General features: G+C 39.4%; 1 protein-coding gene across 4 annotated transcripts in view; it reads right to left on the minus strand.

Moving 5' to 3' along the window:
- LOC109970508 (replication protein A 70 kDa DNA-binding subunit-like) overlaps window positions 1–20,487 on the minus strand; it is a 35,521-nt gene that overhangs the window by 1,182 nt on the left and 13,852 nt on the right. For all 4 annotated transcript variants that reach the window (XM_020618082.1, XM_020618083.1, XM_020618081.1 and 1 more), the window contains 7 exons: window positions 20,144–20,336; window positions 15,803–15,939; window positions 15,035–15,183; window positions 12,773–12,902; window positions 6,896–7,072; window positions 6,648–6,755; window positions 6,359–6,445 (listed from right to left, as the gene is read on the minus strand). In XM_020618082.1, coding sequence (XP_020473738.1) covers window positions 6,359–6,445; window positions 6,648–6,755; window positions 6,896–7,072; window positions 12,773–12,902; window positions 15,035–15,183; window positions 15,803–15,939; window positions 20,144–20,336 — 981 coding nt within the window. The remainder of the gene's footprint in view (window positions 1–6,358; window positions 6,446–6,647; window positions 6,756–6,895; window positions 7,073–12,772; window positions 12,903–15,034; window positions 15,184–15,802; window positions 15,940–20,143; window positions 20,337–20,487) is intronic.

Genomic DNA, 20,487 nt, shown 5'->3' on the forward strand with positions numbered 1-20,487 from the left:
CTTGTCTTGGTTTTCATTTAAATCAGGGACGAGAAAGCCAGCTCTCACAGATACTGTATATCTGTATATATGATTGCCAGCTCCACCCTGAATGCACTGTAGCACAACACTGTGCTGTGTATCCATCTCCCAGCAGACGCCAAGCTGTGTCAAAAGGTGTAAGCCAAGTTTTAGCTCTAGGCCGGCAGGTTCAGTCACCTCAGATTGTATCAGCCTTTTACAATGACACATCCATCACTCTCTAACTCTGATGCTACCTTGTTTCTGACCGCACACCAGGAAAATTCATGAGTGTCTCATGTTACTATGACCATTGGCAAGTGTGAGCCATCATGTTGTCAGCTGAGGCTTAAATGCATATTTAACAGGGGTTTAATATATTATAGTCAGAGATGCAGCAAGTCTGCGTAGATCACAGTACAGTATTAGAAATACAACAACCTGGACTACCCAACCTGACTGGACTGGGCATGACTCTCCATGTGTCAGCTATTGTCTGTTGCAATGGTGCAGAAAGCCAGTGAATAAATAATGATGAATGTTGTAGTCCAGTCAGTCTGGACTAAATAGAATTTGGGTCAGGTCCAACTCAGGAACCACACTGTTTCTGCCTCTACAAGTCAGCAAAAGCAAAATGTTCACTGTGTTTATCTTCTCTTTAACAAGCAGTGATAAAATATGTTCTACTCTGACTTTTTACACAGTATTGTAAATAATGCGGATACAAAGTACAAATTTAATGCCACATAGAAATGAATGATTATGTATGCATGCTGAATTCCTATGAGAAAGCAAAGGCCAAACAATTCAGTGTTATTCAGTCTGAGTAAATTGTAGCAACAGCCGCTATCAGAAGTGAGATACAGTTCACATTATATATCATCAAACAATGCAGCGTTTCCTCATTAAGACATAAAGCCAAAAACTCATTTCCATCATAATCACATTCATTATAAGGATTAATCTCCAGACAATTCATTAATCAATTAGCAATTCAGACAGCATAAAAATAATAATAATAAGGATTTAACATTTGCCCATTATCTCATATGTAATTCAACACCTCTATTAGAATTTTCAATTTGCATCTAGCTGAGTACAGCAGGCAAATTGAACAATACAGGGGGCCGTCAAGACAAACGTCTCACTTGACAACTTATTTAAAAGTAATGGACTTCCAAAGACTGTGCTACTGTGAGAAAGAAGAGTTCAGAATTGAATGTGTGTAGACTCATATTCCAGTCACATCAGGAAAAAAAAGTCCTGAACCAAACATTCACCCTAATTTTCTAAATCAACTTCAGATGGTAGGGTGGGGTGGGGTTCTTCCCTAAAGCTTTAAACAACAGAACTTTTAGATGCTGGCACACTGACACAACATGTAGACATGCATGGAAAACAACTGGTCAATACATGCTTCTTACTGATGCCACAACCTCACAGATAATTAATGAAATATTATACTGTACTGAACAAATAAAACTGCATCAAACTGAGGAGCCCTGTGGAAACATTTGGATAATGAAGCAGTAAATAATACTTTACAGCAATGGGAATCATATCATGCTTATACTAGTGGCGTGACTCTCTGTTGGTCAGACTAACAGTAACGGTTCCTAAAGGAAGACTGAGTTTACTGATCCCTTGACTTGCCAATCCCAGCTCACACTGGGCGAACGGTGGGGTACATCCTGAACAGGTCGCCAAGTCTACTACATGGATTGCCTCAAAATACTGTGAATACACACTGACTCTGGTAATCCACAGTGTCACCATGGCGTTCACATTTGTGGTTTTGCATGAAATGTCTTGACAACTGTACACTGGGAGGATTGCGTGGATGAGGCTTACAAACGGAAACATCTATAGTATATTGAGTTAGCCTCTGGAGCAAAACGTCATTGCTGTAACACTTACATCAAGTCCACTCTGTTTAGGTAGGGTGTAGACGTTTTGTGGCAACATCTATCATCTAACTGCTCAAAGGTTTGGGAACCAGACACCAAAACCTGTGTTGAGCAAAACTGCATCAGTGGCAGCAGACTGGTTTTGGATGAAGAGCCAATACCCCTGCTGGGCCGTGAAGCACCAGACAAGGATGACACAGAGCGGAGTATTTCTGACATGCCAGAATACTGTAAAGCCCTCCAGAGACATCGTGGGCTTATTGACAAAACATCAAGGAAGAAGAGTGCCCACTTGAGAACTCCACTGTTGACCATTACAAGACTACCTTGCTGCATCTTGCTGCTATGAATTCTAACTACTTTGGTGATCATGTTTCATCTAGCACCACGATCAGGTTAAACCTTTATACAACTAATGGCATTCCCATCAGCTGCATCTGCACTCTGTGTCTAGTGCTAAGTGGCAAGACGCTGAACCCAAACATCTTACCTGTTAAATCTCAGTATATTAGCATTTCAAATTAAGCACTGCTGTACCTAAACACACTCTCAAAGGGCCACTCGATTCTTATTACATACCTTATATTTTAAAGCTACAACTCACTCTGTCTCTCTCAAAACACACACACGCACACGACAGAGGCCTTCCTGCAAGCAACACATCTGTTTATGCCACTACATACATCTATCAGAAACAAGCCATTCAGCCTCGCCAAGTCTTGGATAATGTACCTACTAATGGCTGGAAATTAAACACACTTTCCCAAATTCAAAGTGCATCAATAATCTTGGATTGACTTTTAAACAAATGCAAATCAGATGTTTATGTGAAAAATGCACTCATCTGTGCTTAGCACTGTAAATCCAATCCTGCAGGCAAGTCTCTTCACCATCTGATTTCGATTAACTCTACCTGTAGCGGTGTGAAATGGCCTCCACTACACTCAAGTGTGCAGCAAAAGTGTCTGATTCACTGTCTCTGTGTGGCTCCACATTAATGAAACATGATATAGTTAAGATGGAATTTTATTTAAACACAACACAGCATTTGTTGTCAGCTGCTTTCGACTTCCATCTACGACTCCATAAGATTATTTGTCCATATATCTGTGTGAGGTATGAACCAGATGGTGTCATGAGAAACTTCAGATGCTGTCATCTGCACTGGCATCACAAACTATCAAAGTGGAAAATGTGCCATTTTTTTATTACCGGTAAATGGCAGTTACTGCCGGGGTGACTGAACTTTGTGCTTTCAGATATTACTTGTGTGAGATTTAGTGCCACTTTAGAGACAAAGTGTGGTCACTCAACTGAGCTAAGCTTTTTTTCTTTTCACTGAACTTTGTATGAAGTCAAAAAAAAAATTTAAACTATTCATGGCATTATTTTTCAAAGCATCCTCACATTGCTTTTAGTATCTACAGGTTTTTGCACAGTACTGGATAGTTCTTTTAAAAATGCAAAAATTGTGCCTGAAAGAGACGAAGCTGCAGCAGTGGAATCACCAACTGCTGATGGCAGAAACAACTTGTGGGGATTTGAGCACACAGTGTTTCTTAAGTCTAAAGATCAGGAGTTTATCATCTCTGCTCTCCCCTAACATAATACAAACTTCAGTTTATAAGCAAGATAAGTTCAAAATATGATCCAAAGACCCGCTCTTTCTTTCTGTTCCCTTGTTATGAAAAAAGAGCAAAACACAAATTTTATAACTTTATTAATCTTGTTACGACACTCTATTTTTATGACAACTCTGCGACAGATGTCTGATCCTCTTGTCTTGATTCACACCCACAAGTCTACGAAAAAGAACTGAGGCTGACGGAGAACCGGGACTGAATCACAGCCTTCTGTGCTCATCTTTTGAATCATAAGCTCTGAAATAAAAACAGTAAACTTCGACTAACAACCGTGAAGATGTTTCGGATCAGAGCTCATTATCTCTATTAATGAAATCATCAATTTTACATCGTTCCTGTACTTTAGATCAGTTATAATAAATAAATTAAAAGTTGCTTGAAACTTAGTCGTGATTTTTTAAACTATTTGTTAACTGTGTTGTCAGTTGGCAGCCTTGACATCTGTGTGTCTTTGTGTGTGTAAATGTCATTAGCACTTGTTCAACACGTCTGCCTTCCTTTACAGAGGTACAGTATAACTTTCTATGTGTGAACAACATGTGCATTTTTCTACATGAATTTATTGGCAGTGACTTATATTTATTACAAAAATTATTTAGATGGTTAGAACACAGTACAGCTGTATACTAAATTATGGACAGAAAACATACTTTGTTGATGCTAGAGGTGCTTGTTAGTTGGTCAGAAGTAGTGGTGTGCTGAAATTTACTGTAACAGATGTCAGTCAAGCTCATTTTACTTCTGAGGTGAAGATTTCTCTTAACTGCAATAAATACCCCCCTATGTTAACAGACTCCAGCTACATAAAACACACATTCATGAATATAAGGACTGAATGGCAATACTATCCTCAGACTTTGTGTAATTCCTCTTCGGGAGGTTTTAGATTATTCTCCAGTCTATAAAGAATGGCTTATGAACTCTACATAGCACTCCTCACAGTTCTCCTTGTGGTCAGGACACAGACCATCCAGCGCTCATCCTACATCTCAATCATTCCACTCAGACTTTCGGTATGTGCCCCCAGTAGCAAATTAGTCTCTGAATAACTAAGCTAATTAGACTTAAACAGACAATAGCTAAATGCTAATTAGTGTCTAATTAAGAGAAATGAATCCACAGCTGCACTTGTTTTCTGTTACCCAAAGTGCACTGGCTATATAATGGCTCCCTTGTCACTGTGATGCTAATTGAAATGGTTTGAATTCATGTTGTGTGACTGACAGTGTAGTGTGACTATACTACATGTTGTGCATCTTGTTTTGTGGCTTTACATGCTTGGGACCATAGTTCTGCAGAGGATAATAAGTGATGCAGCTAATTAATGAAAACAACACACCACAATATACCAAGCTTTAACACCAGAGGACACTTGACCAATAGTATGCAGTGAGTTTTACATTTTTCTTTGTAGTATTCGCTATGATGTTTTTAATAAAGCAAGTTCTTTCTACATTTTTATGCTGTTCACCGTTTGAATAGCATCCCAACACCTCTGCCTGCAACCAGCTCACCCATCATACTTTATAAGTCACCAGAAAACGTGACAGAGGAAGTGCTACTTAGTAGAGATGTCCTGATCTGATACTGAGCATCAGTGCTGATCGGCACATATTTTAGAGGACCGGCATCAGGCAGAATAAAGCCGATCCATTTCCAACCCTTATTTAGAACTACAGTCCTGCATTTGAACAGACTCAGTTATGTTTTTAAGATGTGCGTGTCACACAACCGATAAGCTGCTATACTAATCAATCCTCCTGTCTATACTGCCTGCCAGGCTGGTTGGTGTATTACTTGAACTCCACCAAAAAAGAGAAATACATCAAGCAAAAACAGTTAAAACACACAATCTATCATCTGTTACATCAGTCCTACTGAACATGGTCGTTCTTTGTGTGTAGTTTTTATTTTACTGTGTTTTACCATGGGTTGGATAAACTGTACATATACATGCAAATGTAGCCAGTAATTTCCTAAATGTTTATTATTTGTCAGAGTTTTGGACAGTAGGTTGCCATTTTCCAAAGTGTTTCTGCTCGTCTTGGTGTTTTTGTGCACGATGCGTGAGTAAACACATGCCTGGTATAGACACGTTAAGATATATGCTTCTTTCCAGGGGTGATACGCCAGCTGCCACCTTTTGTTAATGCAGGATTTTTTTATTGTCTAACAGGGATTTCCTAAATTAGACTGGTTACACAAACCGTGTTTTCACATACTGATACGTAGTAGTAGTTAGTATCTGCCTGTAATGAATCTGTAGCTCTGGGAGTGTGTTGTCTAGCAGATAAATGAATCGGATTGCATCAGGACGTCCATACTACTCAGATCTGACAACTCCCCTCAAATACTCTGTTGTTGATAAATAAAAAATGCTGCGATTTCCAATTGCAGTTTCATAAAGGAAATGTGGTCACTGTCATATGAATGAAACAGCTTTAACACAAAATCCCAGCTGATACTGTAAAATTGACCCTAAATAAGATCATTTATTGTGACAACAATCCCACCTGTTTGCAGTCCTGGATATTTTAAAAGCCTATTTTTCTAGAACAATTATTAGTGTATGGGAGAAATAAATAAAATGCCTGCTGGTGTATTTGTTCAGAACAGCGATAAGACAGCCGTTTGTAACAGACAGGTACTAGTCCATCATGGTTCAGTATCACTGACAAAATTCTTGCAGCTTGCAGGACAATAATGAGCACTATTGTATGTCATTATATTCAGCTCTTTTATACCCAGGAAACTAAATTGCATTCCATTGTATCAAAGTCCGTTGTGCTTGTGTTTATAGCTACTTACATTGTATGTCTCCAGCTTGACTCTGTTTTTAAAGATGTGGGTTGTGAAGTTGACTTTATGGAAGACTTCTGCAAATGCAGCCTCGTCCTTGGGAACAAACACAAACACACACACACACACACACAAACAAGATAAACACAAAGTCTGTTAAAGTTAAAGCTCCTGAAAAAATGTAAAGGCAATTTTCTTGTCAAGCGGTGAATAAACTAGTTTAGGCAGAACTGTACATAGCAGTGTATATAAGTTTTGTGTGTGTGTGTGTGTGTGTGTGTGTGTGTGTGTATCTCACTGTGTCTCTGAGCTGTCCCAGTGTTTCTGCACTGTGACCTAACAAGACCTCAGCTGTCTCCTGGAAGCATGTCACCCACTGGTTATCCCCATAGTCTGCTAAGTTGGCCTGAGAGCCAGAAAGACAGAGATGACAAGAGATTATTTGTGTGTGTGATGACAGAAATTACAATGCTCTTCAAAGTCAGCATCGCTGTATGAATGTCTAAAAAGTATTAAAGATGTGCACAGTATGCACTTTGCACTTACAGAAAGCAGAAGTCTGTATTTAAAGTTGGGGAACTCTCTGTTACACTTTTCACAGCGGTACCGTCCGTTCTGTTGTTCTATAACCTTCTTGTTGCAGTCTGCAGATAGACAGGCCTGGTACAGACAATTCTCTTTACGAGTGTACAGCACTGTTGCCACACAGCTGAAATACTCTGCCTGAGAAGAGAAAGGATGTGGACAAAGGGAAGAAATATAATTACAGGGCTAGAGCTGCAAGATCAATAAAAACTACCAAATCACATCAAACTGCTGCAATTTGAATGTCTAAGAGGCTGAAGTTAATTTGCAGGTACTGCCTCTTTACACAATATTGTGCTTAGGATAAATCTAACCTGCAAATCAAATTATATAGTAGAAAGGGCTTCCAAACCCAATGAATCTGAAACACTATCATTTCATTAAAGAAAATGGTTGGACTGCATGTTGTACACTTTACACTTAGTGAAACCCAGTTGCCCCTGCAAAGAGAACGTGGAAGTGGCCGGTGGTCAAATGTCATGCCACCTCAACCCAATCCTGACTAGAATTATTTTAAGGGATTTGTATTTAATTTATCGTTCTTACAACTGTAACTGCAAAAGCAAAATCACTCCGGCTCAAGCTGGGAGAAAAGACAAGCAGTATGATTCACCAGCTAATTAACATTGGCCCACAAAAGCATAATTCACTACAAATATAGTAAACTGACAGAATACAAGACAGCAGTTGTAGGTGGAAAGAGTAATTTCCCTGTTTAACTGGTAACTCTCTTTCATTCGAATGTGTCAGTGGTTGCTTGTAGCACTGGGAAATGTTAAAAACATGAAGACAACTGTAGCTGTCCTTGTGACTGCTCTATATTCACCTTGTTTCATTAAAATTTCAGAACATTTTCTTTGTGGAGTCTAAAACTGTTACCCAGATGATTTCAGTTACATTTTCAATGTGCCAAAAAATAATAATAAAATAGATAAAAACATTTTTAAAAAGCACTGAATGAAGTACAATCTTTGTCTCGCTTTGAGCCAGGAACGACATTAAAAACAAAGAAAGAAATCCCACCCTTCCAGAACAAGTGGCTCCTCTGGCTGTTCATGTTATTAAATTACCAGGATATAAACCGGTGTGATTTTTACAGACTTTAAAAAGGCCCGATTATGCCGGGAGAACAGGCCTGAGTATTGCAAAGACTGTTGCTATGCTTTTCAAAAGCACATATCTTAAACAGTGTACAATGAACAGGCGGGAACAAAACACCTCATCAACTTGTTTGTTATGGAGGAGGCTGCATCTTGGGATATGAACAAGACGCCAGGTGGCTGAGGCCATAAGAACTCAATGAGTAATCACTAGTCCACAGTACAACAGTTAAAATCACAACATGTGATGGGGTACAATGACCAAGCTCGGAACACACAGTGCTTCAAACCCTTTCCTGTGGCGTACAATTGCAGATGACCTGAAAGGGTCTGCTTGCCATAAACTACAATATGTGGGCTTAGAAACATCAACAAAAGACTATTGATTTAACTGATTGATTAAAAAAAAAAAAAAAAAAACAGTCTGGTTTTATGAATGTTAGCACAGTAGTCGAACATGGTGGAAACCATGGCATTAACAACCGCACATGCCATATTCATCCATTCATGACCAGGGGTATCTTTAAGGGATGGGTACTCTGAACAAGAAACCGTTACAACCACTGCAAAAATGGTTCAAGGGTGATTTATGTGTACTGATCATGCAAACACACTGTTGTGATAGCTCCCTGTTCTCTTCCAAGTAGTACTAGTATTCTTTTGGCATTTTCTTGTACTGTAATTGTTGGTATTATAAGTCAAGAAACTAAAGTCTATCAAACTGAAGTGAGGAAAAAAATACAGTATGTAACAGACTAGTTGGAGCAAAAGTGCTCCTTGTAGTGCAGGCTGGATAACCTTCAGCAGTTTTACAAATGCAAATAAGCTGCTTAGGGTCAAAAAGAAATATTAAATAAAAAAAATAAACAGATCAAACTTGGCATCATGAGTAAAATGGCTGCCAACAAGGCAGTCCAGCTGGTATATGCAGGCTGTTTACACATCTCCATTTGACTTCCAAACAATCTTGGAACAGTTTAAAAAGAGAGTGGAGGGAATTTGAGAATTGTATGCATAATAAATGCAAGATGAGATTAATCCCTCTCTCCCGCTCTAATACATAAATTGTGCTAATGTACACACACACACACACACACACACATTTGTATTGCTAGTGTATCTTTGTGAGGACACTCACTGACATAAGGCATTCCTTAGCCCCTTGCCCTAACCATTACAATTAAATGTTTAACATCAACGCTTGCTCTATCCCTAACCTGAACCTAACTCTACCCTTAACCCTAAAACCAAATCTTACCCCTCATACACACCCCTTTCAGAAAAAAGTGGATACTGGCCAAAATGTCCCCACTTCCACTCAAATCAGTCCTCACATTTTATAGCCATACTGACACATACTATACATGACTAACAGTGAACTAAACTTTTTGATATGTATTCAGATTAAAGTGTACATATTCAAACAGAATCTAATTAAACTGCAGAAATGTTGCAGTAATTTAAACTGATATTAGAACCGTAGGCAGCAGAACTCACAGTGGCAAAATCATCAGCTAAAATGGAAAGACATGCTAATTCTGGGGGGAGGCTATTCTTGGCTTCTCCTGTAGAGAACCACAGCATTCAATTTTCATAAATATAAATATAAAAAATGCACACAGCAGATTAACTGTGTCTCATTGAGAAGAGGTACACACACGAACTGTACAGTAAGGCTTGCATGCAAACACTCACACAGAAATAAACAGACACACACACAAGTGCAAGAATAAAGTGATAAATATGATATACATGCAAATTTTAAAAAAGCCACAGAAGAAGCTTTGTCCTAACACCACCAGAGGATGCTTTTTCCAACAGGAGGGCAGGCTTTAAGCAAGATATTGGAATTACAGCCAGAATTTAAAATGAAATGCTTTAAAATGCATTCTTAACAACAACTATAAGCTAGAGCTGGGCCAGACTCATTACTATGTTGGCCTAAATGAGTCTATCAAAGACTCTCTCTAGGATACTGGCCAAATTCACACAGTGGCTGAGCACTGCTGTTCCTTCGCTACACAGCCCACTCTTTCTGTACAGTGTTCACTAAAAGCAATGAATGTAAAAAGGCCAGTGTGTTCACTGAATCCCTTGTGAGATGGTTGATGCTGTCCTGTGTCTCTGTGACCTCTACAGAAACTGTCTGTCAGACTTACAGCTCTGACACTTTCTTTCCACTGGCTAACACTAACACACAGCCTCATAATCTGTCCACCCATCCATCTACCCAGAATCCATGCCACACTGAAGCACTTACTATGAAGGTTTCCTTAATTAGGAGAATTTCTCCCGCTAGCATCAGCCCTCTCCTCCTCAACACTCCGCTCCCTGTTTCCGCCTGCATGCCTGCCTCATCACATTTTGCAGACTTGGGCAGATTGGAGCGCTGGAAGGCTGAAGAGGTGGAAAGGCTGTGGGTGGGGAAGGTGGTAGGAAGGTGGATGTGGTGGGAAGTTAAAAAAACTGGATGCTTTCTTTGGGGGCTTGTTAAGAGCTCATGATGTTCACAGATGCTACAGAGAATGTGAGGATAAAGGTCAGCAGGATCTTGGACCACAGTGATACTATCACAAGCAGACCTTTCTAAATAAACTCTCCTGCATTTGCTATCATCTCTCCACAGCTCCTTCTGTGTTTTGTCTCTCCCTCTGTATGCCAGTGTGCACACAGAAGCCTTGGGGCAAAGTCTAAACCTTAAGCACAATGATGAGAACCTAGAAGCAGCATGACAAACGTTGCACACAAAACCAGATATACAAAAAACTCAAACACACAACAAACGTGAGCAGACTAACCTAATGATTCACACACATGCACACATAAACTCACATACTCCTGACATTCTGAATTTCATTCTTATCACGCCAAATCCCTGTGTCACCTTGTGGCACCTCAATGCAATAAAAATCTGCATGTGGAAGGGCAACCATGTGAAAATCTACCTCACATAACTGATGTGGTTGCACAAGCCAACGTTAACGCTTGTCCCAAAACGCCAACTCACAGACACACACATGCAGTGATATTAATTAGAAATGGAATGCACACTTACTGTACATTCAAACACAGAAACACAGGTGGTATCGTTCATACATGGAGGCAAACAGGTAGATTGTCCAATTAGATCCGTTCAAAGTGCAAGTTTTTGATTTGGATATTATTACAATAACTAAAGCTGCAGCCTCAAAGTGTGGGATAGGCAACCTCCTCAAAGCTGTTCAATTACAGAAACAGTTGGGGGTAAACAAGAGAGAGGAGACTAAGGAAATAAGAGAATGGGAAAAAACAACAACAAAAAAAGGTGAAACAATCTGAGCTTGAACTAGACACACATTCTCACCTTTCAACTCCATTCCCCACCTCTGCCAGTTAACTGTTCCTATCAGTTTACTAATACCCCTCGTCACTTCTCTCAGTCACCAATGTCTCCAAGAGCATACAACAGTTCAATCAATATCTCTGATATAAAAGCATCAGTATCTCCCTCCTGCAGCTAAAACAAGAAAACCAGGACTCTAATCCATGAAGTCATAACAAGGTACAGCCTAGAGCTGCTCCATTTATAATGAATAGAAGACTGACTGTGTATTTGTGCTGCACTAAATGCTTTCAAATCAAATGAGACTGGGAAGCAATCAGATTTAAAATTCACTAATTCCATGTCTAATCACAGAAAATTATTTTTGACAGTTTAAATAAGTGGCCTTCACTATGATCTCTCTATGCCTGAAAAAAATTCAATCAAACAGAGAAACAAACAAAAAACATTCTGTATTATGTCCCTGTAATGTTTAGTAGCAAGATTTGTGTTTGCATGCCTGATAAAAGTTTCTATGCCACAATTTCCTAAATTTTTCCAAATGCATTTTGACAAACTTGCTGTCAGGTGGCTGACTGAGCAAAAACAGTGAAGCTCCAACTCTGATTCTCAGACCCGGTGTTTACTGTGCTACTGTAACAACACAAAGATTTTCTGCCACTAAACTCTGTTGAACTACTGGCTAAGCTGGTGTTATGTCATCTTGTTGGGGTTTCTCTCATTCCTCATCAAACAGTAGCCAGCTGCCTGAGAGAGAAAGTGTTTATCTGTCTCACACATCAATCAGATTTTCTGCCAAATAAAGAACCAGCTCAGAGATCAAATTAAAACTGGAAAACAAGGTTTAGTTCTGGTTCATTTCTATCTGATCTACAGTGTTTCCCCAATTCTGTGATTCAAAACTGAGAAGATGAATTCATCTAAAGGCATGTTCAAATTACAGCGGAAAAACAGCTTTTGCATGCGCACACTGTTGTATATGTGGTGCACTTTGCAGGTTCTGCGCATTCCCTTGCTCCAGCCTTTCAGTTTTGAGGATTTGCCACTCTTCTCTGTTCAATATCATTGTAACATGGATAGGTTTGGGTTTTGGACAGTTTGTTGCAAAACTAGACACAAATTAAGACTCTGGGCTCTGGGAAATTGTCACAGGTATTTTTTTTAAAAAAAATCCTTTTTCTGACATTTCATAGACCAGAGTGGGAGAACAACCACACCACAAATTAAAAAGACATCACTTCAAATTAGATAAAAATATATTTTCTCAGTGTCTATGCAAGGATGTAATTGTGGTTTCATCTGGTCTCTTTTGAATGTCATTGCATTTAATATTGACCTGTTCTTCAGATGAATTCCCAGCTACATGGCTGTGCGAGGCTTTATACTGTATTGTGTGTAAGCACGTGTGCACGGCACCTTCTCTCCGTGTCCCATGTGTTCATCCTTAACGTCGCTCAGTGCTTTCCAGTTCATCTTTGATGCGCTGCTCACTGACCACGTTTCTGTCAGGGATTGGCTGTCAGCAGCGTAGCCTTCGTGGTCATACCTGGACATTGTAAAGCACAGCAGGCATGTATAAATAAATGTATGTGTGACAAAGCTTGGACACCAAAACAAACACATGTACATTCTATACAAGTGACATATGACATATTATGTAGAGTGCACGGAGATGGAGAGAAAGAAGATAAGAAACAGAGGAGGGTTTGTGGATTACAGTGGAAAACACAAAACATACTGACGTGATTAAACTGCAGAAGCTAAAAAGTAACATTAGTCCTCTACAAACATGTGCAGGATTGAATGCATCTCTGGGGAAAACAGGGTATGAAATCAAGTGTTTATTACATGCAAGAATGTGCGACATTAACACACTTTGATTTTGCCTGTGAAGAAGATATCCTGCTGTATTTCACACTGTTCTCTATCTGTTGTTATTCAAAGAAACCATCTTTAGCAATAACTGCATTTCTCAATTAATCCCTTAACTGATGTGCAGCCACTGCATCTCTATCCTGTAATCCCTTTCATCTGACCGACTGTCATGGATAAATGCACCAATCAGCCTTTTACAATATATTTACCTACTGTATATTTCTGGTCATAGACATGGCTTCACTGAGGAATAAAAAGAAAAACAATACTTGCCCTTCTTCCTTCTTGTCTACCCACTATGTATTCATTTAACTTCCTTTTTAATATTCTATTTAAAAATGTTACGCATCAGTATGAGTCCTGATCTGTATTCTAGTTGGGCAGAACATCTAATCAAGGCATCATCCAAATTCATCAGTTTCCTTCAATTATGCAAGCAAGCCAGGTCAGAACAATCCCACACAGCAAAACATAGCCACAGGAACTCGAGTCAGACACTCTTTGTCTTTGTAAAGTGCAGACCTAAATGTTAAATAGGAGTGGAAAACACTCTGCGTGCTCTGTGAATAACATCCACAGCCATTTGTTCACTGTTGTCAGCATGTAAACTGCGGAGAGGACCAAACAGCAGTAGAGATCAGGGGCAAAGCAGGGATTAGAGAAGAATAGGAGGAATGAAGGGAATGAGGGGTGCCTTTTTTAAAGTTATTTAGCCCTTTGAATGTCAGGATGAGATGGTGTATTGACCAGAGACTAATAACACCAAGATTAAAGCTGAAGCAATGGAGCCTGCCCCTCCTCTCTCCCTCTGTAACACGCACAGACAAGTAACTGCTGTATCTAATAAAACGCACACACAAAAAATGGATAAAGCTATTGTTCATGGAGCAATTACTCAATTTATAAAGCAGACATTAACAACTAAGAGAGTGAACAGAACAATGCCCACAGGTACCAGCAAACATGCACCTTTATCGTATTCACTCCGTAAAGCTGTGAGCCTGCTGTTTGATGCAATTTGCTGCCTAAGAATAGCTTCTTTGCAACACACAGGCACTAATACGCACACTGGAGCACTGCTACGTACACGCTCAGAATAAAAAGAAGCATTTATTTTTAGGTAGTGGTCAAACTTGGGAACAGCCTTAATGAGTGAATGAGTCATAATTCAAAATCCGTCCACAGGGACTGCAAATAGGACTACAGTTGTGCCTATCGTTCTGCACATGCAGAGTACACCAGCCATTCAGAGCTGGAATCCAGAATTATCCATGTTCTGCTTTTCTGTTCTTCCCTCCATCCAGTCCTGTCTGCATCCAGTCTAGAGTCCCACTGAGACTGAGGAGGCACCAGCCTCCTGACATGTGATCACAGCTTTGCATTAAGAGTTGGCAGTTTATTTGGTACACCAAGCTAAAACGAATGTTTGTGTTTCTAGAACTGCATTGCTTTATACTGACAGGTGTTTCAATTGTTAATTATCAGAGGCCAGGCTAAAAATGGAAACAAAACAGAAACTGTATAATGCAGTACAGTTTAATATAAACATACAGTTCATTTCTCTCCATCTGAACAAAACCTGAGCATTATCACCTTCTGGAAGAGATGAGTTATTGCAGGACTCTTGTATTAGACTGCATTCATTTTAACTTAATTCAAGTAATACAGAAACAGTAGCATATATTCTCTGTATTTGTAGAACAATCTGTTTGACTGTTTACACATCCTGAGTTTTGTATAATAACTGTCCATGTGCACTGTACGGACAATTTTATCTGTGTGTTAAACGTCCATGTGACTCACCAGGCCCGCAGTCTAAAGGCCTCCGGTATGTCTGGGTTGACCATGACTGTTGAGCTGAACAAAGCAGAGAGAGATCTGCCCCCAAAATCAGACAAACGAGCTCCTTTGATGGCGACCACAGGCTGCCCAGAGTCATCAAACCTCTCCGCCTGGAGAAAGGGGAGAAAAACTATGTCAAAGACTGTAATTAAGAACAAAAAGATGGAGAACAAGAGAGAGCAAGAGCAGCTGCGTTGTTATCTCTTATATGTTTAGTCTATGTCTTCAGCTTGGCGAGTCCAGAAAGTAATGTAGGATAGTTTGCTTTAAAAACTGGACAACCTACAAGTTAATTTGAAAGTCGTTTTTGGATTTTGGTGAAGAGGAGGAATTAGCTCTTGCAGACTGAATGAGCTTAGAGAAGAATAGTGCAATTTCATGCACATTCAAGAATTATTTAGCCTTCTGTCTCGAATCAGGGACTCTGATCCAAAACACTGAAGGTCACAGGGAGGAACTGACCGATCCAAATTTTGCAGTCAAGTAAACCCAAACTGCTCTCTAGGCAAGAGCACACACAGAGATATGTTAAGTGGACTGAAAAATACAAATATTAAATAAATCTTTGTAAATAATCACTACAGTCTGTTTAATATGTTTTTATGTTATATCGCAAATCCATTCCTAGACACAGAGGGAAAGCAAGGAATGGGAGAGGAAAGAGAGGCAAGAGAGACGAGCGAGGGAGCAAGAAGAGTGCATGGAGAGAGAGAGAGAGGGTTTTATTACCTCCTCTCCCCAGAGTGTGACTGTCACCACTTTGCCAGTTGTGTCTATTAGGCTGAGGGCCCTCTTGGAGACTTCTCTGCTGGTCTTAGTGGTGATACGGGATACATCATCTGCACTCTTACACACTCCGATCACATCTACAGGAAGAGAGAATAATTCCTACAACTCCATCTATGAATAGCTCATGAAGACTTACAAGCACATAAAAAAAGGGAAGCAGCATGCGATCTGAAAAGTCTCTATATGGTATTAAGCATAAAAATGGCCCATGGATATTCACTCCATAATGTGAAGTGATATGGCATCATAAGCTGTAAAGATCCAACAAGATCTAAGAGTTGACAGTCCTCAGATATGGCTAAGTCACAGCAGAGTGACATAAATGTCATATTGCAAATCACAACAAACACACTCATTCCCCATTCACGCTCAAGGCCTAAACACTTCAATCAGGACTACTGCACCGAGAAGCAGTCCCTCCTGGGGTCTGAGAAGGTGAACAGCCTGAACTGCCATGACTAATATTAAAAACTAAACCAGAACAAGTCCATTTAATGCATACAGCACTTATTCTGCATCAAATCTGGTTTCCGAAAACAAAGAAAATCAGGTTAAAATCAAGAATTTGTGTAAAAAGGCAGGTTTAATGCATCTTAATTCTGTGGCATAGGGTCAGATATACTCTGAATACACTTTTAATCAAAAGAAATTACCAAATTCCATCACATGAGGAGCATTGATTACTTAAAAGGGTCAAATTTTTCTAATAAAATAGTTTTACAAATCCATTTTCTTCACTTGAAACGAGGACTTATAAAAATCATAACACAAACAGGGGTCAAAAACTCCACACATCTTAACTTAATTGATCACGTTTGTGGTGGTTAACTTTCTGTCAATCACGTCATGGTGTCCGTGCATTAAATAAAATTACTGGACAGAATTATAACATTCTCTGAACTTCATCCTCCTGTCTGCTACTTCTGCAAACATTTTTCTAAACTCTCCCATCCCCCACCCCTCCTCCTCTGCTCCCTGTCTATGCTCTCTCAGCCCTCCGTAATTCCATTATGACTGAGATGATGTCATCCACCTCTGAACTCCATTATCACCACAGGAACAGGCTGACAGTTCTCATTACCATGTTATAATCCCCTATTTAACAAAGGAGCAATGAGAGAGGGAGCACAGACAGAGTGAAAGGAGGCAAACAGATGACACACAGGACATGTAATGCTGCCCCTCTGCAACCAATGCAAACAAACTCCACTGGGTAAGCAGCTCAATTTGTTGTTCATACATTATACTGATGTAATCATGTAATATTATTGCTCTGAATGCAAAGCCACATGGATTTTCAAATCACTAGGTTACTGTTATGTTGCTTATTTTTCTTTATGACCATTAATGTATTCTCTAATGTCCAACACTTAAAATAATTAATAGCTCTGTTTGTGCTGCCACCCAAAAGCTGCATTATGTTCTGCTAAGCTAAGTCACACCTGAATGTTTGATCTCAAGTTAAGAGTCCACAAAGACCTGTGCTGATGTGGTGAGAAAAGAAAGAGGCTTGAACCTTTTAACCCACAGAAGTTGGTCCAGCAGTGATTCTCCTACAAACAAAATGTGCAAATCTGCCTTTGACACACAGCTGTGCAACCTACACTCCTTTTAAGTGTGATAAAACACACGGTTATCTTGTTTTGAAAAGGTATTACCTTTTCATAAGGCCTAAAATGCGACTGAACACCAGGGATCAAAAGCTGTCAAGTAACAAATTAGATGTCAGCTTTGTGATCTTGTTTGTCTTTTCTATGATCAAATAGTTTCTAATTTAAATGAATATTTATGGGAATTTTATCTTTTTAGACTTAGGATCTTATATGGTTTATTGTATCTCGTATGTTGGTACTAGTTAGTAGTAAGTTATCAAAGGAATCAGCATTTTCCAACTGATTTTGAATCAATCGCATTATGAAATCTGAAGACTACAGACAAATTCTGTGGCTCAATCTAGGGCCCGGTGTCAGAAAGTTGTGTCTTCGTCAGGGGTCATGGGTCTTACAGCAGGACAATTACGCAAATCAGACTTCAAAAAGCACCAGAAATGGATTCAGACAATGACCTGGAGAGTTCTGGAGTGGCCAGCAGCTGGGAGAAGGAAGTCTTCAAATCAGTGAGACCTGAAGCAGGTGGCAAAAGAGGTGTGGTCCAAAATTCCAGCAGAGAGGTGGAGAAAACTCACTGATGGTTACAGGAAGTGACTGATTTCAGGTTTTTTTTTTTTGTTTATAATTCTGTTGAGTGCATTTTTGGAGTTCTGTGTGAAATGAATCAAATTTGGCTTTTTTTCCTGCTTTTTTGTTTTGTTCCAGTGCAAACAAAAGAAATAAACATGAGAATACCAAAGAATTTGTGACTGCAGAAATTTTCTGGGAGAAGTGGTGCATTATCTGACAAATCAAGGGGTGACAATATCTATGGCCTTTAATTGTTTGGGTTGACGGAGGATTTAGGACAATGATCTAGCTGATAACCAGCATACTATAAATACTTTAAAATGTTTTTTCTTTGGTACAAATTCACAAGCTGTCCAGACCTGTCCTACCTTTCAGGTACAGACAGGTAGATCCGCCCCACAGGAAAAACACTAATTTGACTTGAAGACAAAATGCCTTATTAGTATTTCGTGTTTTAATGGAGTAATAAAATTAACTAAAATAATAAAGAACCTGACAAACCTAATGTAATATTCTGTTCATTCACTGATGTTTATTTTGATTTTGCTAGGGTATGCTGGCAAACAAACTCATACGGTTCAGTTGTTAATGTTGATAAAGTCGCTCACTTCGACAACTGCTTCAGGGTCTTTATGCAGATTGCTGTCAAGTATAATCCTCTGTTGCACCTGACAGTATAACATTACCTTCTGTAGACTGCAATAGTCTCTCATCCAACAGCTACATGACTGTCACTTCTCCCTGACCACCTCTCATATTAGTCACAGATGCTTTGGTTCAGAAAGACATTTTTTTAGTAACTAACTTCACATCGGAACACTCACTCTTTATATCTGTCACAGAACAGCATGACTCGTCAGCAATGACATGTGATTGACAGCTGTACTATTATTATTTTTAACTGTTTCAGGGCCTCTCCCACTAAACTGACACATCAAATTTGGTTTTCTGTTCATCACAGCAAGATCTGAAGCTCTCTTCTTCACCTGACTGGACTACTACACCACTTACTATTGTTGGTCTTTGTGTACTGTGTGTGGCAACCATTCAGAAATGTGGCAAAAGGTCTCGTCAACGATCCACAAAAATCATTATTTGGATGAATTTGTAGCAAAACAAATTTGAGAGAGTTGTTAATTCAACCTTCATTTTCTATCTTTAACACCTTGTTTCAGCAGTTGCTCAAAATGCAGAGGCAGTGAGTCATGCATCATTTTAGTACTCGCCACAGATTGCTGATTGGATCAGTTGATTATCAATTTTTTCAAGCCTTGATTGCAAAAATTAAGCTTGTCAGATATAGTCTGACTTTGTTTTGAGTTTCCACATCACCTGCTTTTGCCTTTTCCTCCACTACAGTAACTGTCATTTGTACCTGTTCACTCACTGGTAAGTTGCATATTTATTGGTCAAATTGTAGAAACTGTCAGAATTTCTCAGGTTTCCAGGAAACAGCACTGTCAGTCAGGACTTATTTTTTCATATTCCTGGAGTTGACATACCACGTTGAAAAATATTCAATAACAATAATCTAGAAAAATCACAATTCAGCTCCTGCATATAAGGATCTTTTATTTTGGCATGCAAAGCTGACCCTGGCTGTAGAGCCATTTCTAAACTATACAAGACCCTTTAAAAGGCCTGTGGGGGGAACATATCTTAACTAAAAGAACAATGCGAGAGGGAGGGGAGCTTTGTGATGACACTGGTGAAATGGGAAAGCTAATGAAAATCAATCTACCTATTCCACTGTCTTGGACAGGGCTTGGATTGGAAAAATCTGCTGTGGTATGTTATAACACCACACCTAAACAGTCTAAATTGCAGTTTAATGCAGAGTCTAAGGAGAAATGCACTTCAGACTCCTGCCTGTCTTGTTTTTTTTCTTTTTATTTTGTTTCCCACTGCATCTTGTTTGCATGTTCTCCTTTGTTAACAATCATAGCATATTCAAAAAGGTGTATGTCTTGGGTTTTTGGTTTTCTAGTCCTAAACAAAAAAAAATTAAATAAAAAGCTTAAATAAATGATAGAAATGTACAAATAAACACAACAACACACAGCAACCAGGGCTGTAACACTCCTTGATAAACTGCTCTTACCAATGATGGCGTCCTTGTGTCTGTTCTCCAGCTCCGCAATAGGCACAAAGTCACAGTGCACAGTGGGGATGCCCTGACTGTCATCACACGGAACAATCGATGAATGAGCATTGAGGGTCATCTCGTAGTCGTGCTTCACCGTGGTGTACTGTTTGTTAGCAGGCTTCAGCGTAGCCTTGGAGATGTAGTATACCTACAGAGAACAGGTGAGCAAGGTGAGTTGGTATTATAAAATCAGACCTATTCAAACTGCTCATTTCCTGTGAATTTGAAGCAACTACGACTGATTGAATTGGGTGACCACATTATTAATCCTGCTAAGAAAATTGTTATTACAATTCAGC

Source organism: Monopterus albus, unplaced genomic scaffold (genome assembly GCF_001952655.1).
Source record: "Monopterus albus unplaced genomic scaffold, M_albus_1.0 scaffold199.1, whole genome shotgun sequence".
Taxonomy (NCBI): domain Eukaryota; kingdom Metazoa; phylum Chordata; class Actinopteri; order Synbranchiformes; family Synbranchidae; genus Monopterus; species Monopterus albus.